General features: G+C 39.0%; 1 protein-coding gene across 7 annotated transcripts in view; it reads right to left on the reverse strand.

Annotated features, from left to right (window-relative positions):
• The window catches only part of fgd4a (FYVE, RhoGEF and PH domain containing 4a), a 138,073-nt gene that overhangs the window by 12,603 nt on the left and 98,460 nt on the right, over nucleotides 1-27,010 (reverse strand). For 4 of the 7 annotated variants that reach the window (XM_061970169.2, XM_061970172.1, XM_061970171.2 and 1 more), the window contains 8 exons: nucleotides 18,880-19,264; nucleotides 8,222-8,311; nucleotides 7,975-8,120; nucleotides 7,734-7,890; nucleotides 7,507-7,645; nucleotides 4,930-4,988; nucleotides 4,716-4,862; nucleotides 1,884-2,056 (listed from right to left, as the gene is read on the reverse strand). In XM_061970169.2, coding sequence (XP_061826153.1) covers nucleotides 1,884-2,056; nucleotides 4,716-4,862; nucleotides 4,930-4,988; nucleotides 7,507-7,645; nucleotides 7,734-7,890; nucleotides 7,975-8,120; nucleotides 8,222-8,311; nucleotides 18,880-19,264 — 1,296 coding nt within the window. Of the gene's footprint in view, nucleotides 1-1,883; nucleotides 2,057-4,715; nucleotides 4,863-4,929; nucleotides 4,989-7,506; nucleotides 7,646-7,733; nucleotides 7,891-7,974; nucleotides 8,121-8,221; nucleotides 8,312-18,879; nucleotides 19,265-26,888 lie in introns of all 7 variants that reach the window. The other 3 variants (XM_061970175.2, XM_061970174.2, XM_061970170.2) reach the window with 3 other exon arrangements.

The raw sequence follows: 27,010 nt of genomic DNA on the forward strand, positions 1-27,010 counted from the left end.
AAAGGAGGAGATTGCGCTACAGCTTCGGAATTCTTATGCTTGTCAACAGATATGGACTGTCAAAAAAATATTGTCTATTCAGCAATATCATTTTCTAATTTGATAGCTACTGGTTGACTGCTTAAAAGAATTTTGGTGTCCGTTTTTTTTTTATGACGTTAAGTTTTTTCATATATATTAAAAAACACTGTTTGCAATATGCATGTTCTTGCATCTGAAACATTCTAGCTCTTATGCAATGTCCACTCTAGTGGTCGACTCATTTTCTATATCTATCTTTTCTACCTAATGATGACAGGAACAATAACTTGTTATATGAAATATCAGTCAATAGTTGTACTTGTTGCTGTTGCTCGTTACAGTTAACATTGGACATGAAAAAAACTATTGCAAAATTGTCTATGAATTTTGTAAGCAGTTTTCCTTCTCGGTTAAATACAAACATTTTTTTGCATCAACCAATAGGGGTGTCATTACACAACTTTTGATACGATATCGACATTGGGGCATTGGGTATTGGCCCTAATCATAGAACAAACTTATACTACTCAGTGGCCTAGTGGTTAGAGTGTCCGCCCTGAGATCGGTAGGTTGTGAGTTCAAACCCCGGCCGAGTCATACCAAAGACTATAAAAAATGGGACCCATTACCTCCATTAACTCAGCATCAAGGGTTGGAATTGGGCGTTAAATCACCAGAAATGATTCCCGGGCGCGGCACCGCTGCTGCCCACTTCTCCCCTCACCTCCCAGGGGGTGAACAAGGGGATGGGTCAAATGCAGAGGACACACACCACACCTAGTGTGTGTGTGACAATCATTGGTACTTTAACTTTAACTTAATTATTTTGTAGTGTGGAATGTTAAAACAAAGTTTGGTCAAGTGAAATTAGACAAACAGAGAACAATGGTAGGTATAAAAAATAATAACCTATTAATTAACCGTCTGAAATGAACTTATGTTGTCACTAAATTGAATTAAAACATTTTGTCGACACATAGTGGCCACAATAATTCATAAAGTTAAGGTCAAGGTGCAGTAAGTTGAATGATGCAGACACGTTTGTTACTAGATCATTTCTAATATTCTTCTGCCCTGGAGACTTTGTATACGTAAGTGATATGTAACTATAATTGTTCGATACCTGTTTATATTCACAAATGTTGTGTTTCAAACTGCAATATTGTTTAACTAAGGACACTTATTACGTATGTCGAGCTCGTGTGCTATTATGTGCTTAGCTGTTGTGTAGCTGCTAGCTCCTCGTAGCCTATAGCCCAACATGTTTACCTTTTGAAAATGATTTCACTAAAATATAAGAAAAGACCAACCTTGTGTTTTTATTGGAGGATTTCCAGATGTTAACTGGCTGTCCAGCTTTCCACAAGACTGCTTGTATCGACGTGCTTATATTCGAGATTTTAAATGTAAGTCGATATGATCAGATCAAATTTTTTGCTGATATACATAATATTGGACCAGGACACCCCTGTCAACCATTGTCATCATTTTACATGAGAAAGTATTGATAAATCCACCACAGAGGTCATTGGGTGTTGCGTTTTCAGTATGTTATGACTCAAGTTCTAAAAAAGACAATAACTGGATAAATTGAATATTTGACTTCTATTGTGACCATTTAGGATGCTGGTTGGCATGGCAGCAACTTTGGGATACCCAACCTCAACTACGGTAATCAGGAATCATTGGCAAGCCATTTTCAGTAATCGAGACAAAAAGAAGGGGTAACTAACTTCTTAAGCGGGTTTCAAACAAATCAACCGTAATATCAATAACTCTTTCAACGCTGCAACACAGCAACCTGACAATCACATGCGATACATTTCTGTATGAGTGACACTTCTGTATATTCTGAAAAATACCTGGCTTGTAGCTCAAGTGTCCGCTCCTTCCCTGAAACCTGGAATGTGTGCGGGTAATCCTCATTGCTAGTTTCTAGGACTTTCATGCCGTCGATGCCGATCCGCGTCCTGACCGTGTACTTGTTGCCACCGAGGCTGAATTTGGGAACGCAGTACAACAGCATGTTGTTGAACTGGCAGGGAAAGAAAACATGTCAACAATTATTAAGTACGACAACATTGGAGAGAGACTTCCAGCTGTGTGGGAACAGAGCAAGGAAATACCTTTTCTCTCCCACTACAGCAATTACCTGCTTGGATCAGTTTGGTGTGACAGAACTTAAGAGCTTCGACCTCAACCCTATCAAATACCTTCGGGATGAATAGATCACAAACTGTCAGCCTGAATGGACGCAAATTCAAACAGACACGCTCTAAAACAGGGGTGTCAAACTCAAATACAGAGTGGGCCAAAATTTAAAACTGAACAAGGTTGAACAAATTAACCTTTTAATAGCGACCCAAACAAGTTTTGCATTGAATATTGAACAAGCAAGGCTTATATAACTTTATAGTGACATGCAAAATCGAGTTTCAAATAATAATAATAATAATTAAAAAATATCAATGGCATATCAAATAAAATTTAAATAAAAAATTGAATGCCTCTTTTCCATTTGCAGCTTTCCGAGGTAAATATCAAAATGAACTTTTTCCACAGGCTAATAATAAATTTGAAAATAAAATAACAATAATGAATGAATCAAACATTCTAGCCTTGAAGTAGCAAGAGAAAGTGCATGAATAAAACGTTAATTATTGCTCAGTTTGCTACACTGATTTGCTTTAACACTGAATATGGAACAAGCAACGCTTATATAACTTAATAGTGCAAAATCAACTTTCAAAAAACAAACAAAAAAACACCAATGGTATATTAAATAAAATGTAAATAAAAAATGGAATGCCTCTTTTCTATTTGCAGCCTTCTGAGGTAAATGTCAACATTAACTTGGTGGGCGTTGTTGTGTTTATGTTGTGTTACGGTGCGGATGTTCTCACAAAATGTGTTTGTCATTCTTGTTTGGTGTGGGTTCACAGTGTGGCGCATATTTGTAACAGTGTTAAAGTTGTTTATACGGCCACCCTCAGTGTGACCTGTATGGCTGTTGACCAAGTATGCATGCATTCACTTGTGTGTGTGTAAAAGCCGCATATATTATGTGACTGGGCCGGCACACTGTTTGTATGGAAGGAAAGCGGGCGTGACGACAGGTTGTAGAGGACGTTGAAGGCAGTGCCTTTAAGGCACGCCCCCAATAATGTTGTCCGGGTGGAAATCGGGAGAAATTCGGGAGAATGATTGCCCCGGCAGATTTTCAGGAGGGGCACTGAAATCTGGGAGTCTCCCGGGAAAATCGGGAGGGATGGTAAGTATGAGTATTAACGGTGAATGCGGTGTAACAGCGGCACCACCGCTGCATAATACCGGCGGGCCAGCTCTAATGTTAATTTGATATTGCCTCAAGGGCCAAATGATATTTCACGGCGGGCCAAATTTGGCCCGTGGGCCAGAGTTTGACACCCATGCTTGATTTGCCATGATTTTCTCACATTTTACTTTCTGTAAGGGTCTTAGGGGCCACATACCTACAATGTTGGATACTCGTGTTAAAAATGATGAAGCATCAAACTCTAATGTTCATGCATTTTGGCGTGAAAGTTTTGGATGCCTCCTTATTAACGTGCTGAAGCTTCTTTTAAGGCCAAGTCCCCTTCTACTGTTTCCACCCCGTCCTCCATGTGGTAGTTTTTAGCGCTTCCATTTTAAGTCTACTGACGGACAAAAGTTAAAACTATATGCTACTATACACTACAGCGAATATGCATGTACGAGCCAGTCTGCCCAACAACAAGAGGAGACACAATATTAGGAACTGATTGACTACAACTTTGGACTACAACTGAATACACAGCTGTTCAGGTAAACCTCTACCATATATGGAAATATCTGCTCGCATAACTAAGGTCAAGTACGTCACTAAAGTGTCGAATTCCAAATGGCTCGTTTGGAGCAAGTTTAGAAGAAGGCAAGATTGTTTTATAAATACCTCCGCAGCTTATGGGGATTCCAAATACACAACAACAGGTAGCAACAGGTAAGAAAAAATTGTTCTGCATAAGAGCCAAAGGGGGAGGAGTTCTGTGCAAGGCCAGCTGATTTTGAGGAAACACAAGAAAAGGTAACCTAATCTTGGGCAACAACACCGACATGCGACAAATGCTGGTAAAAGTAGCTTTTTCACGCAGCTCAACTGAATCGACAGGAGAGTGTGCAGGTGTACCTAATGTTGTGACCGGGTGAATCTGTACATTGTTAAAGAAGTTTATTTTCAACTGTGTCTGAAAGTAAAATAGCACTGACGACACTACAAAGATACATATTTAAAAAGTGTGCATTTTTAAAAGATAAATTATGATACTTTTGGAGAGGCTGGGGCGTGGTTTCATTTGCAATCTGGGACAGCCTCTGCTAGGACGTCACCCCGGCGATAATAAATGGAACACTGTACATTTATTTTCTGTTATTTTAGGGGTTTTTTTGCAGGCTAATACAAAAACAGACTGCATGCTACAAATGTGGCTTTGGACACCTCTGCTGTCGGTGTCCTGGTCTGGTGTATCCAACTTTTGCCCAAACAGTGTAAGTTTACGACCATACTTGTCACAGTTTTTGTTCCTGTGGTAGAACTTTCATGCTCCAAACTTATTTTCAAAAGCAAATGTTGACAAGTATGGTTCAGGATGAGGAAAGTGTTGCCTCAGCACATTTCTGTGCAGTGATGGTCTCACCAAGAAGAGGTATCTCTCCATGGCGGAGGTGTTCCTGGCTGCCAGCTTCAGGATGTGACCTTCTTTGATGAACTCGTTCGAGGGATTAACGATGTCCTCCTCCTCGCCCAGCATCTCGTAAATCTCCATCAGTTTCTTTAGATTCTCCTAAACGACGACAACATTCTGTTTGAGGTTGTTGGGCTTTTGAAATGGATCAAACAATCGTACTTACGGATTTGCGTATGGCGCTGTTGGAGTGAGTGGCTGCCGTGGCGATGATTTCTAAGGATTCTGGGAGAAACAAAAAGGAGATGTTTTGATTCAATGACTAAGCACATGACCGGGCTGAATGTTACACTGCTTTTTAACTACAAAACATGCAGAAGGAGAATGTTGCAATATTGTTGATGAGAAGAAATATCTTAATTGTGTTATAAAACAACTGTCCATTTATTCAATCTATCATTTAACACATTTTACATTTATTTAGCACTTTATGCATTTTTCTAAGTTGTCAAGACCTCTAGTATGTGGGATAGGATTCTACTTCTTCTATCTGCATACATTCTTTTTTTTAATTTTTATATATATATATGTTTTTGATTCATTTATGTGTCGTTTTATTACAACATATTTTTTCAGTTCAGTAAATTAAATAAATAAAAATATTTCTCAAAAATACGTAACTTTAAAAATGTATAGATATACATAAAATAAAATAAAAATTATGTATTATATTATTTTATATATATTATCAATATACAATATTACGTATAAAGCTAAAAAAAAATATATTATACATATATTTTTTAAATAAATAAAATAAAAATGTTTTTAACTTCCTGCAGGAAGTTAAAAAGTTGCTGTATCACCGGCTAAGTCATTGTTCAGTCCACAATTATTATTTGCAGCACCACATCTTTAAGAGGTCATATTATGATCCCTTTTTCTACTTTTAAAACACTCCCTTATGGTCTACAAAACATGTAATGTCGGTTCTTTGGTCAAAATGTTGCAGATATTTTGATTTGGAGACCATCTTCAAGCCGCTTTCTGAACATCTCTTCAAAATTTTGTGGGCTGTCTCATTTACGTGCCTCCACCTTGACGATGTATTTTCTCTGCCAGCCAAGCTGTAGTTTTTAGCGCTTCCATATCGAGTTTACTGTCACAAATAAGACATTTATAATACTTTGTAGTACAAATGGCGACAGCGCAGGATTTTAGCATGCATGTGCATGTAAGAGCCAGCCTGCCCAACAACAAAAAGATGAAGATAAATAAAGAACTTAGTGACTACAACTTTGGACTACAATGGCGGAGCAAAGCTCTTCGGGTAAAACTTTACCATATAGAAAGATATCTGCTAACGTTACATGTTGTCGGGGCAAATCTAAAACGGCTTGTTTGGAACCAGACAAAATTGTTTTATAAATATCTCCTCAACGCCTCCATGGTTTAAATAAAAAATGTTGGCTCCCAAATACCCCAAAACAGGTGCCAACAGGCAATAAATGTGGGTTTTGCATAATAGGATCCCTTTAGTACTAGTTTACATTCTTATTATTATGCTTATTTAACATTTTTGAATAAAAAAAATGACAACCTTTTAAGCGATTGACTTTTTAATATTAACTAGATGAGGCAAATCCTGAAGGAATTGCGTGAGAATGCTCAAATACTGAAGTTGAACTGAAATATTGGAATTTTTTTAGAATTGTTGAAGTAGAGCACATAATTCCAAAACAGGCAGAATATTTTAAAGTTGGAAAAGTTTCAATCAGATGAAAAATTTGGGAGTTGTGGAACTTTTAAGAATGTCCATTGATTTCAATGGGAATTTCCCCAAAATTTGGGAGTTTCGTGAAAAGTCGGAATTTTTAAAAAAAATGATGAAAAAAAATTGAATGGTATGAATGAGTTGAAATGGTTGGTGTTGGAATTTTCCAAATTGGTCGAGAAATGTTGAAGTAGTAACATGTTGAATTGAGAAATGGTATTACGGAATTCCAGGACTTTTTCCAGTTCAAAAAAACAACTTTGTTTTTTGTCCTAATTAAGAGGAATGTTTTGACAGTGGAACGGTTGAAATGCATTGAAAAATGTGAAAGGAGTAGTTGCCAGAAAAAAGGGTGGAAATAGGGCTTTGGAAAACCAGGAATTCTGGAAAATACTGGAATTTCTTTTAACTTGGAAAAGGGGAAGTTTTAATTTCGAGAATGGTGGAATGCGTTGAAGGTAGAATGGTTTGAATCGGTTGAAAAATGTGGAAATGGTGGAAGTTTGAAAAAAGGCCAATTCATTTTGAATGGGAACAAATGTCCCGGAAAACCTGGAATTCTGGGAAATCTGGGAATTTTTGGAATTTGTCAAGGGAAAGCCAGCGATTCCCGAATAGGCTGAACAGTTTGAAGTTGCAACGGTTTGAATCGGGTGAAAAATGTGGAAGGTCGAGCAAAAAAAAATCTGGAGAAGAAGAAGAAGTTGAAGAAGTTTAATAAATAGATGCATTTTGGTGTAGAAAACCACCAAAACTTTGGAGCATTCACACAATTATGTTTATATATGTTGTGCCACAACCCGAACTGGCTGTGCCGCGGCACACTGGTTGCGAATCACTGGTTTATAAAATGGATGTGTGGATCTATGGTGCCTTATTCAAGGATATATTATATATATATATATATATATATATATATATATATATATATATATATATATATATATATATATATATATTAAAGTCATTATTATTATGTGCAGCATCACCACTGAGCCTGCATGTGAAGGTGAGGAGAGTTTGACGTACTTTCTGAGTCTCGTCGGTCAGGGTCGTCTTGCGGAAGCTTCTTCAGGTAGTCTTTGAGGAGCATCTCGTAGCGAGGGACTCTCTGCACGGGCTCCAGCATGTGATGTTGAAGTGTGAGGCTGCCACAAACTTCCTGACTCTGCACAAAAATAACCACATTCATAATCAATACATGTTTTGGGTGAACATGTTGTACTGTGGTGTGAAAACTTTTGTTCATCCAACACCTGTATCTCCTGAATGATGGCCTTGAATTGAGGAGAACGGTCCGTCCATTGTTTCAACAACTCCATGGCCTTGTCGAAATTCTTCACGTACTCGGCGTACATCTTGAGGAAGGGTGTGAGCTTCTGCAGGATGTCTCCAATGCGAGGTGTGGATGCCCTGTGGAATGGCAGACAACAATTTGAATGCCTCAAGGAGAGTGAGATGTTTGCAGGATCCAAAACAACCGTTGCAGGAGCTCACCATTCTCCCATACGTTTCTCCAAGTCTGGCAGCAAAAACTGGCTGTGGAAGGTGTTGATGGAGGAGATGTTGGAGAAAATGTTCTTCACCACATCCACAGGAAATGTTCCTTTGTTGGCTTCCTCCATGAGCTTGGCACAAAACACCTGTAGAACGGAGCCCACTTAATCACATCTCTACTGTGACAATTTCAGTTTTTTGCCGATCTGATAAAAACAGAGCAATAATGCGCATCTCCTCATCTCACCTGATCCAGCAAGTTCAGTCGAGTCACGTAAGCCTTTTCTGTATGCAAGAGCTCGCTGGCGATTTTCAACAGCTTCTGTTCATTTGTCTCCTGCAGAAAAATGAAAAAAAGCATTCAATTATACATTCGAGCTCAATGTTTTGCTGGTTCATAATCCAACATTCTTTCCCAATGATTCATTTATTTATTTGTGGCGGCCCACAACTCTCACGCAATAGAATTGAAAAGTGACAGACATGAAGTGTGACAAGCATTTAGTCGGTAGTCAAATAAAAGCAGTTATAAAAGGTGAAGTTTTTTCCACAAGAGACAAGCATTAACACTGCTGTGAAATGTGAGGCGTGGAAGTGTGCAGAATAACTCAATAAGTGTGCAGCCCAGCCTTTGACGAGCATAGTCATTACTAAGACGTGGGAAGAAGACAAAGTCTGGAGCCATTTGTGGACCACAACTTGTTTTTTATTGGCCTGTGGCACAATTTAGAAATAACACACACAAAAAAAACCCAACTGAAAATTTGCGGAAAAAATAATGTACTTTTGTAGGTACCAACGGAATTCTGGCAGTACTACCATGTATTGATTGATCTTAAATCAAACAGTTCAATATTTCCATACCTTGGTTGCAGACTCTGCACCCGCTCAAACACTTGGCGAGGAAACAATCACTGAAGCGGCCCTCAGTCAAACTGCCTCGAGGTAATGCTGCAATTGTCAATGCCATCAAAGCAAGTATGCCTAATAGAACACTAGTTTGATGCTAATTTGTATTTGCTTTTCCATATATATGCTAATGATTAGCATTAGCTTTTTTTTTTTTTTTAAATGGCAATTTCAACACCTCCAAATTTACAAAACAAAAGTACATTACGTTACTGCTTAAAAATGTTTTAGGGCACAACGAAAGACTGCATTCAGCGTAATGGCAAAGACTACTTCCTGACTAGGCAAATCTTTAAACTATTGCCATCTAAATCTTGGAATTGCAACTGCATGCTCAAATGAGTGTAAGAAATCAAGATATAAGAAATAGACAGCCAGTTATCACAATAAGCTCACTGTTAAATGTTGAGTAAAGATTTTATTAGTAAACAAATGATAACGTTTTTGTAGAATTTGTTGCACTTCCTATTTCCAGCTTATTTATAACCAAAGTCAAGCAGTATTTTTGCTGTTATGCGTGCACATACAGTGCATGTCAACAGAAGCGCGTGGCACTCGAGTGCATTATTGACACACGCCTCTTAGTGGGCGACTGTGGTGGAGCTCAGCTGGGATCTCAGTAGGTAATGACAATGTTGGAGTCGGGAAAGGACAGAGTCAAACATAGACATAAGTGTTACTAACATGACTAATAGGGCGAAAAAAAGAAAGAACACAAAAGGAAGTGTAGCATCAGTAATTAACTTTAATTATAGCATTGTAATTATTAACATTATTATTAAAGAGATACTTGACTAGAATTCAAATATACTCGGTACAATTTTCATTGTATGCTCCACACATGAGAATCCAGTCAAATTATTAGAAATATTTCTGATTATGGTGCAGTACAGCTCAACACCACTAGAAACTACTTGTGTAAACAATACTGACAAAGACAGTGAAAACTGAGCAGTCACAATGGATTGTGACAATACATACTTTGAGTGATAACTACCGTATTTTTCGGAGTATAAGTCGCACCATACTTGCCAACCTTGGACCTCCGATTTCGGGAGGTGGGGGGTGGGGGTGGGGGCGGGGGCGTGGTCGGGGGGGTGGGGCGGGGGGCGTGGTTAAGATATATATATATATATATATATATATAAGAAATACTTGACTTTCAGTGAATTCTAGCTATATATATATATATATATATATATATATATATATATATATATATATATATATATATATATATATATATATATATAAATAAAATAAATACTTTAATTTCAGTGTTCATTTACAACACTCACGTCGCTTTTTTGTATTGATTACTGCAGCTGTGCACTGGATTCATTCACAAATACAAACTACAACTCACAAACACTTTAGAGTTAGGCTCCACCATCAGAATGTGTACTTAAACTTATAAAGATCACATGGATATTATTCAGTGAGTTGATTCACCAAAACTAACCTGTTATACAGGAGGAAAAAGCACACAGGACGTTTCAATTGTTCACAGACTGGTCGCGCTCATCAGAATGACAAGACACTTCCGGTCTGCAGGTGATAGCATTCAATTGGGAAGAAACGCCCTACTGCCCTCTACTGACCAATGTGAATACTGATAAATGTGTAATGACAGCTCCAAAAACGAATTCAAACCACAAAATAAAATAAATAAATCAACACAAAAATGTGACACATTATGGGTGGGTCACATATGCATGTACAGTAGATGGCAGTATTGTCCTGTTTAAAAGTGTCACAACATTGCTGTTTACGGCAGACGAACTGCTTTACGGTAGACACTGTTGTTGTGTGTTGTCAACACGTCACTCAGGTCCGCCTGAATTTCGGGAGTTTTTCGGGAGAAAATTTGTCCCGGGAGGTTTTCGGGAGAGGCGCTGAATTTCGGGAGTCTCCCGGAAAATCCGGGAGGGTTGGCAAGTATGAGTCGCACCGGTGTATAAGTCGCACCTGGCGAAAATGCAGAATAAAGAAGGAAAAAAACATATATAAATCGCACTGGAGCCCGGCCAAACTATGAAAAAAACTGCGACTTATAGTCCGAAAAATACGGTATATCGTTTTCTAAAGTGGACGTAATGGGCAAAACCAACTTTTCTTACTTATTGGTACCTGTTTTTGTGTATTCGGGATCTGCATAGGCTCCAGCCAACCCCGCGACTCACAGAGGGACATGTGGTAGAAAATGGATGGATGGATAAGTCCCCAAAAATTTAAATAAAACCATGGAGGCATGGCGGTGATATTTATAAAACAATCTTGCCTTCCTTTATACCAGAGGTGGGACCAAGTCATTGCTTTGCAAGTCACAAGTAAGTCTCAAGTCTTTACCCTCAAGTCTCGAGTCAAGTCCCGAATCAAGACAGGGCAAGTCCGAGTCAAGTCCAAAGTCAAGACTGGAAAGTCTCAAGTCAAGTCCCAAGTCCTGCATTTTGAGTTTCGAGTCCTTTCAAGTCATTTAACCACAGACTAATATATTTACACAGATTGTGTATGCTTTTAAAACGCTGTATTTATTTATTAAAACAAGTGCATTTGAAATTGCAGGGAAAAAGATAGTGCTGACATTGCACTTCAAAATAGCACTATTAACCAGTCATTTTAAACATGTAACTCATTCCTTTACAGAATAAACACATTTGAAAAAAACAAGTGCAACTGTACTTATTTGCACAAAAGTGTTAACATTGTATTTCCATGGCATATTGCATTGTAACTAGTTCCACAGCAGTTTCTATCCTGTTCTTACCTTATCTCATTGATCTCATCTCATACTGTATGTGTGTTTATGTGTGCGTACACATGAAAAACACAACAAATATATGAACATAACAATGAACAGAGTTGTACTTTTTAGATGTCAGGACCCTATGCAATATGTACACATATTCTTAATATAGTATACATTTTAACTGACCTTTATTTGACTATGTTTGTCTTTTTGTAGGTGGCTAAAATACGCGGTGCTGCTGACTGCCGTCTAACGTTACGTTACTGTGTGTGATACATTGACTAACGTAATGTTACTGTGTGTGATACATTGACTAACGTAATGTTACTGTGTGTGATACATTGACTAACGTTACGTTACTGTGTGTGATACATTGACTAACGTAACGTTATGTATAGGTACCTCATGAAACCCTGCTTAAAAAAAAATCACTTGACAAAAAGTATGAATAAGGTAGCAAACTGCAGTGGACGCAACAGATTGCCGTGTTTGCAATGACGTTATAACCATAGACATCTTATAAGTAGACGCAGCATTGGTTGCTGTGACGTGAGCAATTTGCCCGCCATCTTGAAGTGCTGATGAGGAGCCGGCGAGCAGCCTAAACTGACAGTTGAAAGGTAGAAAACAAAGATGGTGTTCAGCGTTTTCCTGCTCAAATGAGCGGACTGTTGAAAATAGGAATCGGGGGATTACTTTTCACAAGTAAGATTTAACATTAACGTACTATTGGTTGTATTTTATGAAAATAATATTACCACAGAGTTGAGAAGGATCAAAGATCTTCAATATTTGTATGTGAAAATCACAAAGAAATCTTCTGGGGGAGGATGACGCCCCTACAGGGGTTTGGTTTACAAACTTTCAGCCCCACCTAAAACAAAATTCACCAGCCACTACTGATTATGATGCATTCTCATTTTAGGCAAAGTATAAGACAATACTTTCTTAACAGTATAATTGTAACCAGGAATCAGTCTTCAAGTAACAATATTCAAATACTAACATTGTTGGGTTAAACAGAATTTGGTTTTATTCTGAATCCAGTGAAACAGATTGGTGGTTTTAGCTGATATGAAGACTTTCAGGTGTTTATATATGTTTAAGTATTTGGCAGACGCTTTTATCCAAAGCGACTTACATAAAATAATACAAATAAAACAATCACTGCAAACATTATCATTTAAGGGAAGAATGTAATAGAAAATATCAAAACAAAGTGTCAAGACAGAATAAACTCTCTCCTGCTGCAGCAACAGAGATACAGTCTATAGGTCCCTAAGATATATAGATATCTAATGTATTCATACATTGTTTATGTAGGATACACGCATATGTATATATAACCTAATCATATTGTTTCTTCAACTTAAAAATAGCTTACCGTTTTTTTCCCCCTTCTCTGGGATTATATTCCCAGTTTTGATCTCGGACGTCTGGTCACTTATAGCGTATAAGAATATTACATTACTGTTAAGCAAACTATGAATAATAAAACACGCCAAAACATGTGTCTGTTACACACGTATGACAAAAAAGCGCGTGAAAATCAGTGGTATTCAGTGAGGTAAAATGAATTAAATGCGCTGACAGTTCATTGTTCCTGCCAAATGAATTGCACTGAGTGGAGCGGATCACCACTCCAAGATGGCGGCCCCGCGCCTCGTCTGCGCCAGTAGGCAGTAGCGCTCTATGCTGCGTCTACTTATAAGATGTCTATGGTTATAACGTTAGCAGTGAGTTTGCAGCCTCACTGATTTAACTACACAGCAAATAAAAGTCACGTTACTTAGCCAATAAACGTTATCTTACATTCAAAACTTACCCTTCTTTGTGCAACTTCAAATGTCGAACGAAGTTGGAAGTTGTTGCGTCTCCGTCTGTAATATTCGAACTGTGTGATTTGCATACGGCAATTCGTTTTTTGTTGACCAAGTCGTAGTTTTTATACCCGAACGAAACCAACTTTAACATAATTGTTTATCACTGGCACGTTGTTGGACCAACTCTTGTTCATTGGTTGTCCTGCAATTTGATTGGATGAATGCTGTGTGATGAAAACAACGTAGTTCTAATTTGATTGGCTGTTGTACTGACAGCACACCAGCTGACAGGAATAACACGCTGATAGACAGACGAAGAAAATGAAAAATACGGAGCGCTCCCAAATAACTTTTTAAGCTTTGGATTTTGGGGAAAGTGGCAAGTCATGTCAAGTCATGTCAAGTCAAAAGGCTCAAGTCCAAGTGAAGTCACAAGTCATTGATGTTAAAGTCTAAGTCGAGTTGCAAGTCTCTTTACATTTTGTCAAGTCGAGTCTAAAGTCATCAAATTCATGACTCGAGTCTGACTCGAGTCCAAGTCATGTGACTCGAGTCCACACCTCTGCTTTATACTTCTTCTAAATAAGCCGTTTGAAATTTGCGTCAATAGCCAGGTTTTTCCCAATTGTGACGTCACCGGATATCCAAAGTGCTCTCCGGGCGAGTCCGCCATTGTAGTCCTGCGTCAATAAGCTCCTTCTTTTTCGCTATTCTCTTGTGGGGCAGACTGGTTCGTACATTCACATGCATCCTCCGCGTTTCCATTTCTAATACAAAGTAGCGTATCGTTCTAACTTATTTATGCTAGTAGACTCGCTATGGAAGCACTAAAAACGACAACATAAACGACGGTGGTAAGACGCTGTCAAAGTGGGGGCACGTAAATAAGACAAAATAGTGCATCCTTAAGAGACGGTCAAAAAGCATCTTGAAGATGGTCTGCAAAACATAATCTTTGCAAAATGTTGATCAAAGAACCAACATTTAATGTTTTTTAGACCACAAAGAAGTGTTTTAAATGCAGACATTTTTTTTTGTCTATGGTCAGGTTAGCTGAGGCACACGCTTCACCTCCTCATACTGCAGATATCGTTCTGTGTAGAAAACGAGGTATAATCCTTAGGCGCCCACGGGCTAACTCAGCTGCTTAAGTATTAGACATTTGTTGTTCCTTTGCAGAAAATAATTTGTCCCAGTGAACACTTTCACACCACGCAGAGGGATTGCTTTCAAATGCCAGCATTATACAGTGGAACACGTTTACGTCGACGCCCCTCAGACTGGCTGACGGACGACGACATAAGCAGTTGTCGACAGAACCGAAACTGAAACCAGCCATTGTCTGACTTGTTACTTTCACTGGAGACATAATAAATATGTTTTACATCATTTTCCTTTATATGTTGCTGTGGTACATACATTCATCCATTTTCTACCGCTTTAGTACAATCCAGAAATATACTGCCGAGCTTTATTTTGAAACATATTTTGCACTGAACAGGAGGTCACTGTGTGCTTGTTTTAATGCTGTGTAAGTAGGGCTGCAGCTATCGATTATTTTCGCAATCGAATGATCTATCGATTAGTTTGTTCAATTGATCGAGTAATCGGATAAAACACACTTTATAATCTCAACTCGTAATTCAGGCAAAATAATTTAAATAAACTAAATATTTTTCTGCTTGCAATAACCATCATTCTCTTTTTCTAATAAATGCACATCATCAACTGTGAAATTGCACTTTTAACACATGTGCATTAATAAAAGTTAGATAAAAAAAACTTCAGATCACAGCACCCACGCACCATCGCTCTCATGTTCACTCGATTGCAGCGGCCTTGTGGAAACTTTGTCCACGTATTTAAAGTTCTAGACACTGATGCGGTCTGGTTTTGATACATTTTAATAAGCTCCACTCATTAAATGATTAATCTAAGCAAAAACATATCAATCAAAGCTTTTTTTGACTCAAATTATTGATTTAAACAATTAATTGTTTAACAAGTGGCTGGCTAGTTTTTGTAGAAAACAGGGACTAACGTTTATTGATAATTGGCCCTCTTTCTGGGGCAAACTGGGCTTGGTGAGAAGGGGTGGCCTTCCCCCTAACTGGGAAGGCGCCATCACGCTCTCCAGAAATATAGACCACTATTTGAGTCACACTTGACTGACTGCACTAGAGTAAGCTCGGACACAGGCAATTACAGTGTCTGTTAGTCCGGGTGAGGAGTCAGTTTCGCTAGAACTAAGCAGCGCCAGGCTGGAAAATCCCTGCACACTTAGCATTTCTCCTAGAATAATACACAACTCACATAATGTTTTTTCTTTAGTGACTGTGCCATAGGTGAACATGCATTCTACTGAGGTGGCAAATTATGATGCAGCACCAAGCAAATAATGTCAAGATCCCCATCATATCAATTCCTAGATGTGATCGAAACTATTTAAGACGCACTACACAAAATAAACGTAACGTTATTAATATCAGTACTACGGATACCATTAACAAAAATTCCCGAAAACAGCGCACTACCTATAATATGGGCTTTTTAAACATCAGATCATTGTCCCCCAAATGTTATTAGTTAATGAGGTTGTTAGAGACAACAATCTTAACGTCATTGGTCTCAGCGAAACCTGGTTAAAACCAGATCAATTTTTCCCGCTTAACGAGGCATCTCCTCCTAACTATACGAGTGTACATATTGCCCGTCCCCTTAAAAAGGGGTGAATGGTTGCACTAATATCCAATGAAAACCTTAACCTTAGCCCTAACCTAAGTAATACATTTAAATCATTTGAGGTGCTTAACATGAGGTCTGTCACACTGCTACCTCTCTATCTGGCTATTTTCTATCGAGCCCCTGGGGCCTATTTGGACTTTATCAGTGAATTTTCAGACACGCAGATAATATAATTATAATAGCAGATTTTAATAACCATATGAATACCCCTTCAAACCCTCCAGACTATAATTGATAGCTATGGTTTTACACAAATAATAAATTAACCCAGGCATCGCAACGGAAATACGATAGACCTAGTCCTTTTCCGGGGTGTCACCACCTGCAAAGTTATGGTACTCCTGTACACTAAAGTATTGTCCAAACATTACCTTATAAAATTTTAAGTTCTGACTCATTGTCAACAAGCTACTTATAACCAATGCTTTAGCAGCCGCAACATTAATGCTGTCACAACTACGACTCTTGCTGACCCACTGCCTTCGGTAATGGCCCCATTCCCAAATTATGTGGGCTCTATCGATAACCTCACTAACAACTTTAACGATGCTCTGCGCAACGCCATTGATAGTATAGCACAGTTAAAGCTAAAAAAGGCCCCTAAAAGTCGTACCCCCTGGTTGTCTATCTTTTCTGCTCTTCCCCCCTCTCCTGCGTGGAGATGTTATCTGGTGACCACGGATCAGCCTCCAAGAATGATTCGCTAGCTGTTCAAAGTCGTGATCCAGGATGGACCACTACTCTTTGCATCAGTTGGTGACGTCTGTGCGCTGCTGACGTGTCTTCATTCAAGATGAAACCTTGCTGGCCTCCCAATGGCCTGGACTTTCACATGAAGTCGGGACCTGGGGTGGACCACTACTTATGCATCAGTCGATGACGTCTCTGCGCCCCGACATGTTTCCATGCAAGAGGATCCCCGGCTGGCCCCACTATGGATTGAACTCTCACATTTTTAACTGTATCCACTCGGGATCCATTGCACTGGTCATCTTGGGGGGTATTTCCACATATGCGGTTCTTTCCAAGGTTTCTCGTTGTTCCCATTGGGTTGCGTTTTTTCTTGCCCTGATGTTGCATCTGAGCCGAGGATATTGTTGCGGCTTGTGCAGCCATTTGAGACATTTGTGATTAAGGGCTATATAAGTAAACTTTGATTGATTGAATACTACAACATATGTCGACATAAACGGACATTTTTTTTCATAGAAATTTTGGGTCGGCAAAAGCAGTCAAGCATACTGAATATGTAGATGTCAACTTAAGCGGGCCTAAATGCCGACATACAGTAGACGTACTGACATAAATGGGTTCCATTATAATACTTAGGGATGTCTGATAATGGCTTTTTGCCGATATCCGATATTCCGATATTGTCCAACTCTTTAATTACCGATACTGATATCAACCGATACCGATATCAACCGATATATACAGTCGTGGAATTAACACATTCCATCCATCCATCCATTTTCTACCGCTTATTCCCTTTGGGGTCGCGGGGGGCGCTGGAGCCTATCTCAGCTACAATCGGGCGGAAGGCGGGGTACACCCTGGACAAGTCGCCACCATTAACACATTATTATGCCTAAATTGGACAACCAGGTATGGTGAAGATAAGGTACTTTTTAAAAAATTAATAAAATAAAATAAGATAAATAAATTATAAACATTTTCTTGAATAAAAAAGAAAGTAAAACAATATAAAAACAGTTACATAGAAACTAGTAATTAATGAAAACTAGTCAAATTAACTGTTAAAGGTTAGTACTATTAGTGGACCAGCAGCACGCACAATCATGTGTGCTTACGGACTGTATCCCTGCAGACTGTATTGATATATATTGATATATAATGTAGGAACCAGAATATTAATAACAGAAAGAAACAACCCTTTTGTGTGAATGAGTGTGAATGAGTGTAAATGTGGGAGGAAGGTTTTTTGGGTTGGTGCACTAATTGTAAGTGTATCTTGTGTTTTTTATGTGGATTTAATTAAAAAAACAAAAAAAAACGATACCGATAATAATTGCCGATATTATCGGACATCTCTAATAATACTCAAACCATTTTTCAGTTTAGTCCTTCAGCCTCTCATAGCAATAATATAGAGATTATTTTTTGTCTTTATTACCAAAGCTTTTTTGACACTGAATTTATCTAACTACATTTTTTGCATTTGAATTGTGTCCAAAAATTAAGTCTATTAAACTTCAATGTATAAAAATTCAGTGCAGAAACATTTGTATATATAACTAGACACCTCATTGGCTGGTTCTGAGACACACCCATTACTTTAGTCTTAATTTACCGGAAGTAGATTTTGAGTTTTGAAGCAACACATTTTTCTGCAAAGATTTTTTTTGTACTAAATTGGTGTACACTGAACTATTATCAACTTGATTTCAAAACACTGTATTTTGCCAAACTGATTTTTTAAACACACACATTTTGCCCAAAAATTCCTATTCAATGAAATTGTCAGTATAACTCTGTGTCAAAAAAAGCTTTGGTAAAAGAGACACAGATGAACCTCAAAGCATTTTCTAAAAGGCAATGTAGAGGTTGCTATGATATGCTGTGATCGGTTTACCAACACATTGCCTAAGAATAGTAGCAGACTGCAAACAGGTTATAAATACATTACACAGAGGACAAAATGAAGAATCTTGCACTAACCTTCTGTTCTGTGCCGGCCTCTTCGTTTGCATGTTCCTGTTCTGTGCTTGTCCCAATGTCCTCATTCTCATGGGAGCTCTCTGAAGCAGTTCTGTGCGGACTCGAGTCCTCATCCCTCCTGTCTGTGCTCCCCATATCGCCGTTCACTATCCTCCCATTTTCACCATTACACGCCTGTGTCTCCTCCTTCTTGTCCTGCTCCATCTGCGTTAGGACCCCGTTTGCCGTGGGTATGTGTGCATCCTGCGCTTTGGATGCCACCGAGTCAAGTTCTACTGCCGAGTCGTTCTCCTGGATCTTGGCGGGCTCCGACAGCCTGTGGGCGGTCCGGTGTGCGGGGCTGCTGTGTTTGAGAGGCGAGCTATCTCTCTTCTTGTCTGTGCTGCTGCAAGAACAGAGGAAAAGGTGAGCAAGAAAGATGACGGTGGAAAGACGTAAACAAGGAGCAGGTTGAGAGAAGAGCTGGTTCAGGAGCTGCTCGAGCCGGCATGTTAATCAGGAAGTGGGGTAAGAGTAAGCGGAGAGCTTTTGCATGTGAGTGTGAGAGTTAAAAATAAAACTGCACTGACTTCCAGACTTCTATCTGTCCTGTAGGGTGAGTGTGAGGCACAGGAGGAGTGTGTGAGTGTGTGTTTGTGTGCATGGAGTTGCAGTAATGAGGAGGACAGGAGCAAGAGATGCAACCTGCTTACTCCCCAGAGGTAGAACCTGGCCTACTTCCACACACACCTGTGTTACAAATCTGGCTGCAAAATAATTTATGATCCTCTACTTTGTCAACTTCAATGAAACTATCTTGCAAATATACATTGAAATACACACACAACTCTTCTACATCCTGTCGGCAGAGCAGCTGTTTCCATGCGAGTAGCCTCCTTCTTAAAGGGGACCTACAGTATGATGAATTTAGTCTTTTCTAACTTATTAAAGGCCTACTGAAACCCACTACTACCGACCACACAGTCTGATAGTTTATATATCAATGATGAAATCTTAACATTGCAACACATGCCAATACGGCCGGGTTAGCTTACTAAAGTGCAATTTTAAATTTCGCGCAAAATATCCTGCTGAAAACGTCTCGGTATGATGACGTCAGCGCGGAACGTCACGGATTGTAGAGGACATTTTGGGACAGCATGGTGGCCAGCTATTAAGTCGTCTGTTTTCATTGCAAAATTCCAAAGTATTCTGGACATCTGTGTTGGTGAATCTTTTGCAATTTGTTCAATGAACAATGGAGACAGCAAAGAAGAAATCTGTAGGTGGGAAAGCGGTGTATTGCGACAGGTGTTGTGCCGGATAACGCACCCCCGCCGTAGAATGCACCCCCTGACTGTTGTGCCGGATAACATAGCCGGTGTTTCATTGTTTACATTTCCGAAAGATGACAGTCAAGCTTTACCATTTGCCTGTGGAAAACTGGTACAACAGAGACTCTTACCAGGAGGACTTTGAGTTGGATACGCAGACGCGGTACCGTGAGTACGCATGCAGCTGCGGCTTCCAAACATTTGATCGCTGGCCTGTACGTGCGTGCCGCTATGTGCATGTCACGTATGTAACTTTGGGGACTTTGGGGAAATATATGTGCTGTATGAACTTTGGGGAGGTGAACGGTACTTTGGGCTGTGGGATTGAGTGTGTTGTGCAGGTGTTTGAGTTGTATTGGCGGGTTATATAGACGGGAGGTGGGAGGTGTTTGTTATGCGGGATTAATTTGTGGCATATTAAATATAAGCCTGGTTGTGTTGTGGCTAATAGAGTATATATATGTCTTGTGTTTATTTACTGTTTTAGTCATTCCCAGCTGAATATCAGGTCCCACCCGCCTCTCACAGCATCTTCCCTATCTGAATCGCTCCCACTGCCCTCTAGTCCTTCACTCTCACTTTCCTCATCCACGAATCTTTCATCCTTGCTCAAATTAATGGGGAAATCGTCGCTTTCTCGGTCCGAATCGCTCTCGCTGCTGGTGGCCATGATTGTAAACAATGTGCAGATGTGAGGAGCTCCACAACCTGTGACGTCACGCTACTCGTCTGCTACTTCCGGTACAGGCAAGGCTTTTTTATCAGCGACCAAAAGTTGCGAACTTTATCGTCGATGTTCTCTACTAAATCCTTTCAGCAAAAAAATGGCAATATCGCGAAATGATCAAGTATGACACATAGAATGGACCTGCTATCCACGTTTAAATAAGAAAATCGCATTTCAGTAGGCCTTTAATAACTATGTTACAATGTTGTGTTAAACAATGTCAAAGTGTCCATTCATATTGTTCATACATTTGGCCGTGAGCTTGTTCGCAATTTTGGATGCTTCTGTCCGCGGGTATTTTTTTTTAACAGTGGGCCATTTGTGATGTCACAGATTGACAGACGTACTTATGTGGGCATTATTAGGCATCTTGTGTTGGAAAGCCTCCGCCCCATCTGCTCAGCCCACACAGCTGCAGACTGTCTGCAGCTGGAACTTCCGTACGGTCATCTCTCGTTTGTCGCCATTAATTGGTTCCAAACACAGATAAATTAATTTCCACTAAGTAGTAATCATTAATTAGTAGGGGTGTAACGGTACTGTAAATACTGCGGTATTTCGGTTTCAAAGTTTTTACAATAATGCTGTGACGCCTTAAGGCAGTGGTTCTCAACCTTTTTTCAGTGATGTACCCCCTGTGAACATTTTTTTAATTCAAGTACCCCCTAATCAGAGCAAAGCATTTTTGGTTGAAAAAAAGAGATAAAGAAGTAAAATACAGCACTATGTCATCAGTTTCTGATTTATTAGATTGTATAACTTAATAATTTGTAGTGGTCTTTCTTGAACTATTTGGAAAAAAAGATATAAAAATAACTAAAAACTTGTTGAAAAATAAACAAGTGATTCAATTATAAATAAAGATTTCTACACATAGAAGTAATCATCAACTTAAATTGCCCTCTTTGGGGATTGTAATAGAGATCCATCTGGATTGATGAACTTAATTCTAAACATTTCTTCACAAAAGAAGAAATCTTTAACATCAATATTTATGGAACATGTCCACAAAAAATCTAGCTGTCAACACTGAATATTGCATTGTTGCATTGTAATGAATGGAATAGCCTACTTGATTTGATGTTCAGTTTATGAACTTACATTCATATTTTGTTGTATTATTCAATAAATATATTTATAAAGGATTTTTGAATTGTTGCTATTTTTAGAATATTTAAAAAAAATCTCACGTACCCCTTGGCATACCTTCAAGTACCCCCAGGGGTACGCGTACCCCCATTTGAGAACCACTGCCTTAAGGTATCAAACAAAAATTTGGTGTGTAGTTTTTTTCTGGCGCTTTAGCGTTGGCCGGGTCTAAATATATCTAAATACATCACCCAGAATCTTTTGCGCAGTGCGGGGCGGCGAGGATGGGGTGTAAAACGCTGTAAGCAGGGAAGTGAGGTGTTAGTAGTCGATGAGAAGAATAGTTTTTTTTGGACATTTCCTGAAAAATGTCATCAAAACAGGAAACACCCTAGAGAAGTCGGCACCTTATAAACTGTCATCCAGAATATATTTGAAGCCAGCGAAGCCGGACATCAGTTTGTGAGGAGGGACAAGCGGTAGAAAATGGATGGCTAATTATTATGTAACTTTTCTTAGAAACAGCATTTTCTAGACAGATATTAAAAATGTCCACTGTGGAGGACACTGCTACTCATAAAGTAAAAGTTGAAAGACATTAATGTCTACATTGTCACTTTGAAGACACGCAACTTACATTTAAAAAAAAAAAATATTTTCTTGAAACAGTGGATGTCCCTGCACAATTCTTTGCACTTAAAAAATAAGTTTTGCAGTAATAAATATGATTAGAACATTTTAGCATTAAGTTTGTGTTCAATTACAGTAAGTGTGTTTATCCTAAACATTCCTGATACTTCATTTTACACATTGTATAATTTTTAAGTATTTTTCTGGGACATATACTACAATAATATCGTACTGTGGCTTTAATAGTGTGATGATATTGCGCCGTGAGATTTTGATATTGTTACATCCTTATCAATAATAACTCAAATATTTAATAGCTGGAACATTAAAAAAAATGTTTACGACCGTGCAAATACGTTTTTCAACATCACGTGAGCACTTCCGACATGAAATAACATCCTTTAGTCAACTTCACACTCTTTTAATCCAAATAGTACTGCTGGCTGAGGCTGAGCCAATCAGTGGCCATGATACTGAATGGCGCACTCTGATTGGTTTGATCTCCTCTAGTGGCCAATACTACTGTAGTATTGATATTCTTGTAGTATACTTATCCATTTTTATGCTTGAAAATGCTTAATTTAGGACCAAAAACTGCAAAATATGCTGTAAAAAAACAAAACAAAAAAACTAAAAATCTGCAGTGTGGTGAAGCTGCAGTATTTGAAGTACAATATGACGAGGGACGATTGTATGTTCCTTCTCGTTCCACGCCCTTACGCCTGTTCAATGTCTATAAAGCAAATACTTTAAAATAAATACTTCTGTGTTTATTTGTCCACAATATTTGGGCCACTACGAAATTGGATCAACCACTGAACTCAATGACATTGCGACATTACGACGTGTTTTGAGAAAACTTAAGAGAAGGTAAGATAAGTATTATTTTCATCTTAATTTGGCATGTGCATAATAACACTGACGTGCAACATGCAGCGACATAAATGCTGCTTAAAACAGATTTTTCTATGCAGGTCTGAATCGGTCCAAGAGTGTGCAGGTATACCTAATGTTGTCCTCAAAATTTTACAGACAATACCCCATAATGATAATGTGGGGTATTTTTTAAATTAAATATATTTATTTATTTTTAAATATATTAAGATTTATCAAAAATAAAAAACTAATATGATGCCACAAGCTTGGCACATCTATCTTTGGGCCGTTTCACCCATTTCTCTTTGCAGCACCTCCCAAGCGCCATCAGGTTGGATGGGAAGCGTTGGTTTTCATCCGGGATGTCTCTGTATATTGACAAATTCATCTTTCCTCTATCCTGACTAGTCTCCCAGTTCCTGTCGCTGAAGAACATCCCCAAAGCATGATGCTGCCACCACCATGCTTCACTGTAGGGATGGTATTGGCCTGGTGATGAGCGGTGCCTGGTTTCCTCCAAACATGACACCTGGCATTCACGCCAAAGAGTTCACTGTTTGTCTCATCAGACCAGATCATTTTGTTTTTCTCAGAGTATTTCAGGTGCATTTTGGCAAACTTTTTACGAAGAAATGGCTTGAATTTGGGAAATTAACCATACAGGCCTGATTGGAGAATTGCTGCAGGGATGGTTGTCACTTCTGGAAGGTTCTCCTCTCGCCACAAAGGAATGTGATAGTTTTTACAGAGTGACCATCGGGTTACTGGTCACCTCGCTGACTAGACTAAGATGAATGCAGCAATGTATAAAAACATCCTGGATGAATTTCAACCTGATGAAGCTTAAAGGGGAACATTATCACCAGACCTATGTAAGCATCAATATATACCTTGATGTTGCAGAAAAAAGACCATATATTTTTTTAACCGATTTCCGAACTCTAAATGGGTGAATTTTGGCGAATTAAACGCCTTTCTAATATTCGCTCTCGGAGAAGCAATCCGCCATCTTCTCAAACACAGAGTCAAATCAGCTCTGTTATTTTCCGTTTTTTCGACTGTTTTCCGTACCTTGGAGACATCATGCCTCGTCGGTGTGTTGTCGGAGGGTGTAACAACACGAACAGGTACGGATTCAAGTTGCACCAGTGGCCCAAAGATGCGAAAGTGGCAAGAAATTGGACGTTTGTTCCGCACACTTTACCGACGAAAGCTATGCTACGACAGAGATGGCAAGAATGTGTGGATATCCTGCGACACTCAAAGCAGATGCATTTCCAACGATAAAGTCAAAGAAATCTGCCGCCAGACCCCCATTGAATCTGCCGGAGTGTGTGAGCAATTCAGGGACAAAGGACCTCGGTAGCACGGCAAGCAATGGCGGCAGTTTGTTCCCGCAGACGAGCGAGCTAAACCCCCTGGATGTCTTGGCTCACACCGTCCCTTAAACTGGACAGATCAGCTTTCAGGAAAAGAGCGCGGATGAGGGTATGTCTACAGAATATATTAATTGATGAAAATTGGACTGTCTGCACTCTCAAAGTGCATGTTGTTGCCAAATGTATTTCATATGCTGTAAACCTAGTTCATCGTTGTTAGTTTCCTTTAATGCCAAACAAACACATACCAATCGTTGGTTAGAAGGCGATCGCCGAATTCGTCCTCGCTTTCTCCCGTGTCGCTGCCTGTCGTGTCGTTTTTGTCGGTTTCGCTTGCATACGGTTCAAACCGATATGGCTCAATAGCTTCAGTTTCTTCTTCAATTTCGTTTTCGCTACCTGCCTCCACACTACAGCCATCCGTTTCAATACATTCGTAATCTGTTGAATCGCTTAAGCCGCTGAAATCCGAGTCTGAATCCGAGCTAATGTCGCTGTAGCTTGCTGTTCTTTCCGCCATGTTTGTTTGTGTTGGCTTCACTATGTGACGTCACAGGAAAATGGACGGGTGTTTATAACGATGGTTAAAATCAGGCACTTTGAAACTTTTTTTTAGGGATATTGCGTGATGGGTAAAATTTTGAAAAAAACTTCGAAAAATATAATAAGCCACTGGGAACTGATTTTTAATGGTTTTAACCATTCTGAAATTGTGATAATGTTCCCCTTTAAAAGGTGCTGCAAAGAGGAATGGGCAAAACTGCCTAAAGATAGGTGTGCCAAGCTTGTGGCATCGTATTGAAAAAGACTTGAGGCTGTAATTGATGCCAAAGGTGCATCAACAAAGTATTGCGCAAAGGCTTTGAATACTAATGTAGAGGTGATTTAAAAACATTTTTTTTTAGTTTTAATACATTTGCAAAATTTTGAAAAAAACAAAAACATTTCACATTGTAATAATGGGGTATTGTCTGTAGAATCTTAAAGAAAAAAATGAACATATTCCATTTTGGAATAAAGCTGTAACATAACAAAATGCGGAAAAAGTGAAGCGCTGTAAATACTTTCCGGATACAAAGTATATGATGTTTATTTTCGACCATGTCTGGATAAACAAAGCAGTGACCAATTCAAGGTATATTTTTAAACAGTCTACATTTATACATTATGATACTTACATACAATACAATTTACACCAAAGAATATTCAATACATATTATCTAGACCACAAGGAAGTGTTTTAAATGAAGAAATCACCATAGGTCCCCTTCAACATAATTTCTTAGCATATTGTTTTATTTATAGCTGCATAAGAAACAAAAGCTCTACACGCCAAGTCTTGCCAAGTGTTATCTTGTAGGTTTTGTACTTTACACAGCATGTCCGGTAGAAACAGGAAGCGTGTACAAATAGAGGAAGAACGACACACTGGTGCAACATTGCTGGTCCCCTGTTGTGTTTCTACACGAAACATCATTGTCTTAAGTCCACTTTTGGTGAAGCTTTACATGATAGGCTCACTGGTTCGTCGCCTTGTTGCCCATGTGGTCGCCTTGAAGCCTTTAAGTTTCATGTGAACCAGATTAAGATATTAGAAGGCTAATTCTGTTCGTTCTCACTCCTGTTCGGAGCCTCCAGAGGGTTAATCCCAACAAGTGAAAAAGGACACAGTCAGCCGCTCTGATTAACCTCATTTTCACTTCTAGAAGTTTTTAAGATTCTAATTAAAAAAAACATCTCGGCCAGAAAGAAAGTGGAGTAAAATTGATTAAACACCTATGTACTAAGAACCAGTGTTCTCTGCTTTGTGTTCTATTCCTTTTGTCAGAGTTACAAATAGTAAGATATAAATCACTCTTGCCTTTCCAGTTACTCTATTTGAATGACCAAAAAAAAAAAGGAAAACGTTTCAACAATAAGACAATGTTTTCTACCAACTGGATGATGGTGAAGATGCAATAAAGGTGAGATGTAAAGATGTTCAATGATCCATACCTTCTCTTCCTGGTTTTCATGTCCCAACACTGACTGCTCTCCCACAACTGAATGAGACGCCTGGTTCGCCCTACTCTGCTACGCAAATCTGCCTTCATCCCCTCGCCAATGACCGACTTGTA

Source organism: Nerophis lumbriciformis, linkage group LG10 (genome assembly GCF_033978685.3).
Source record: "Nerophis lumbriciformis linkage group LG10, RoL_Nlum_v2.1, whole genome shotgun sequence".
Classification (NCBI taxonomy): Eukaryota; Metazoa; Chordata; class Actinopteri; order Syngnathiformes; family Syngnathidae; genus Nerophis; species Nerophis lumbriciformis.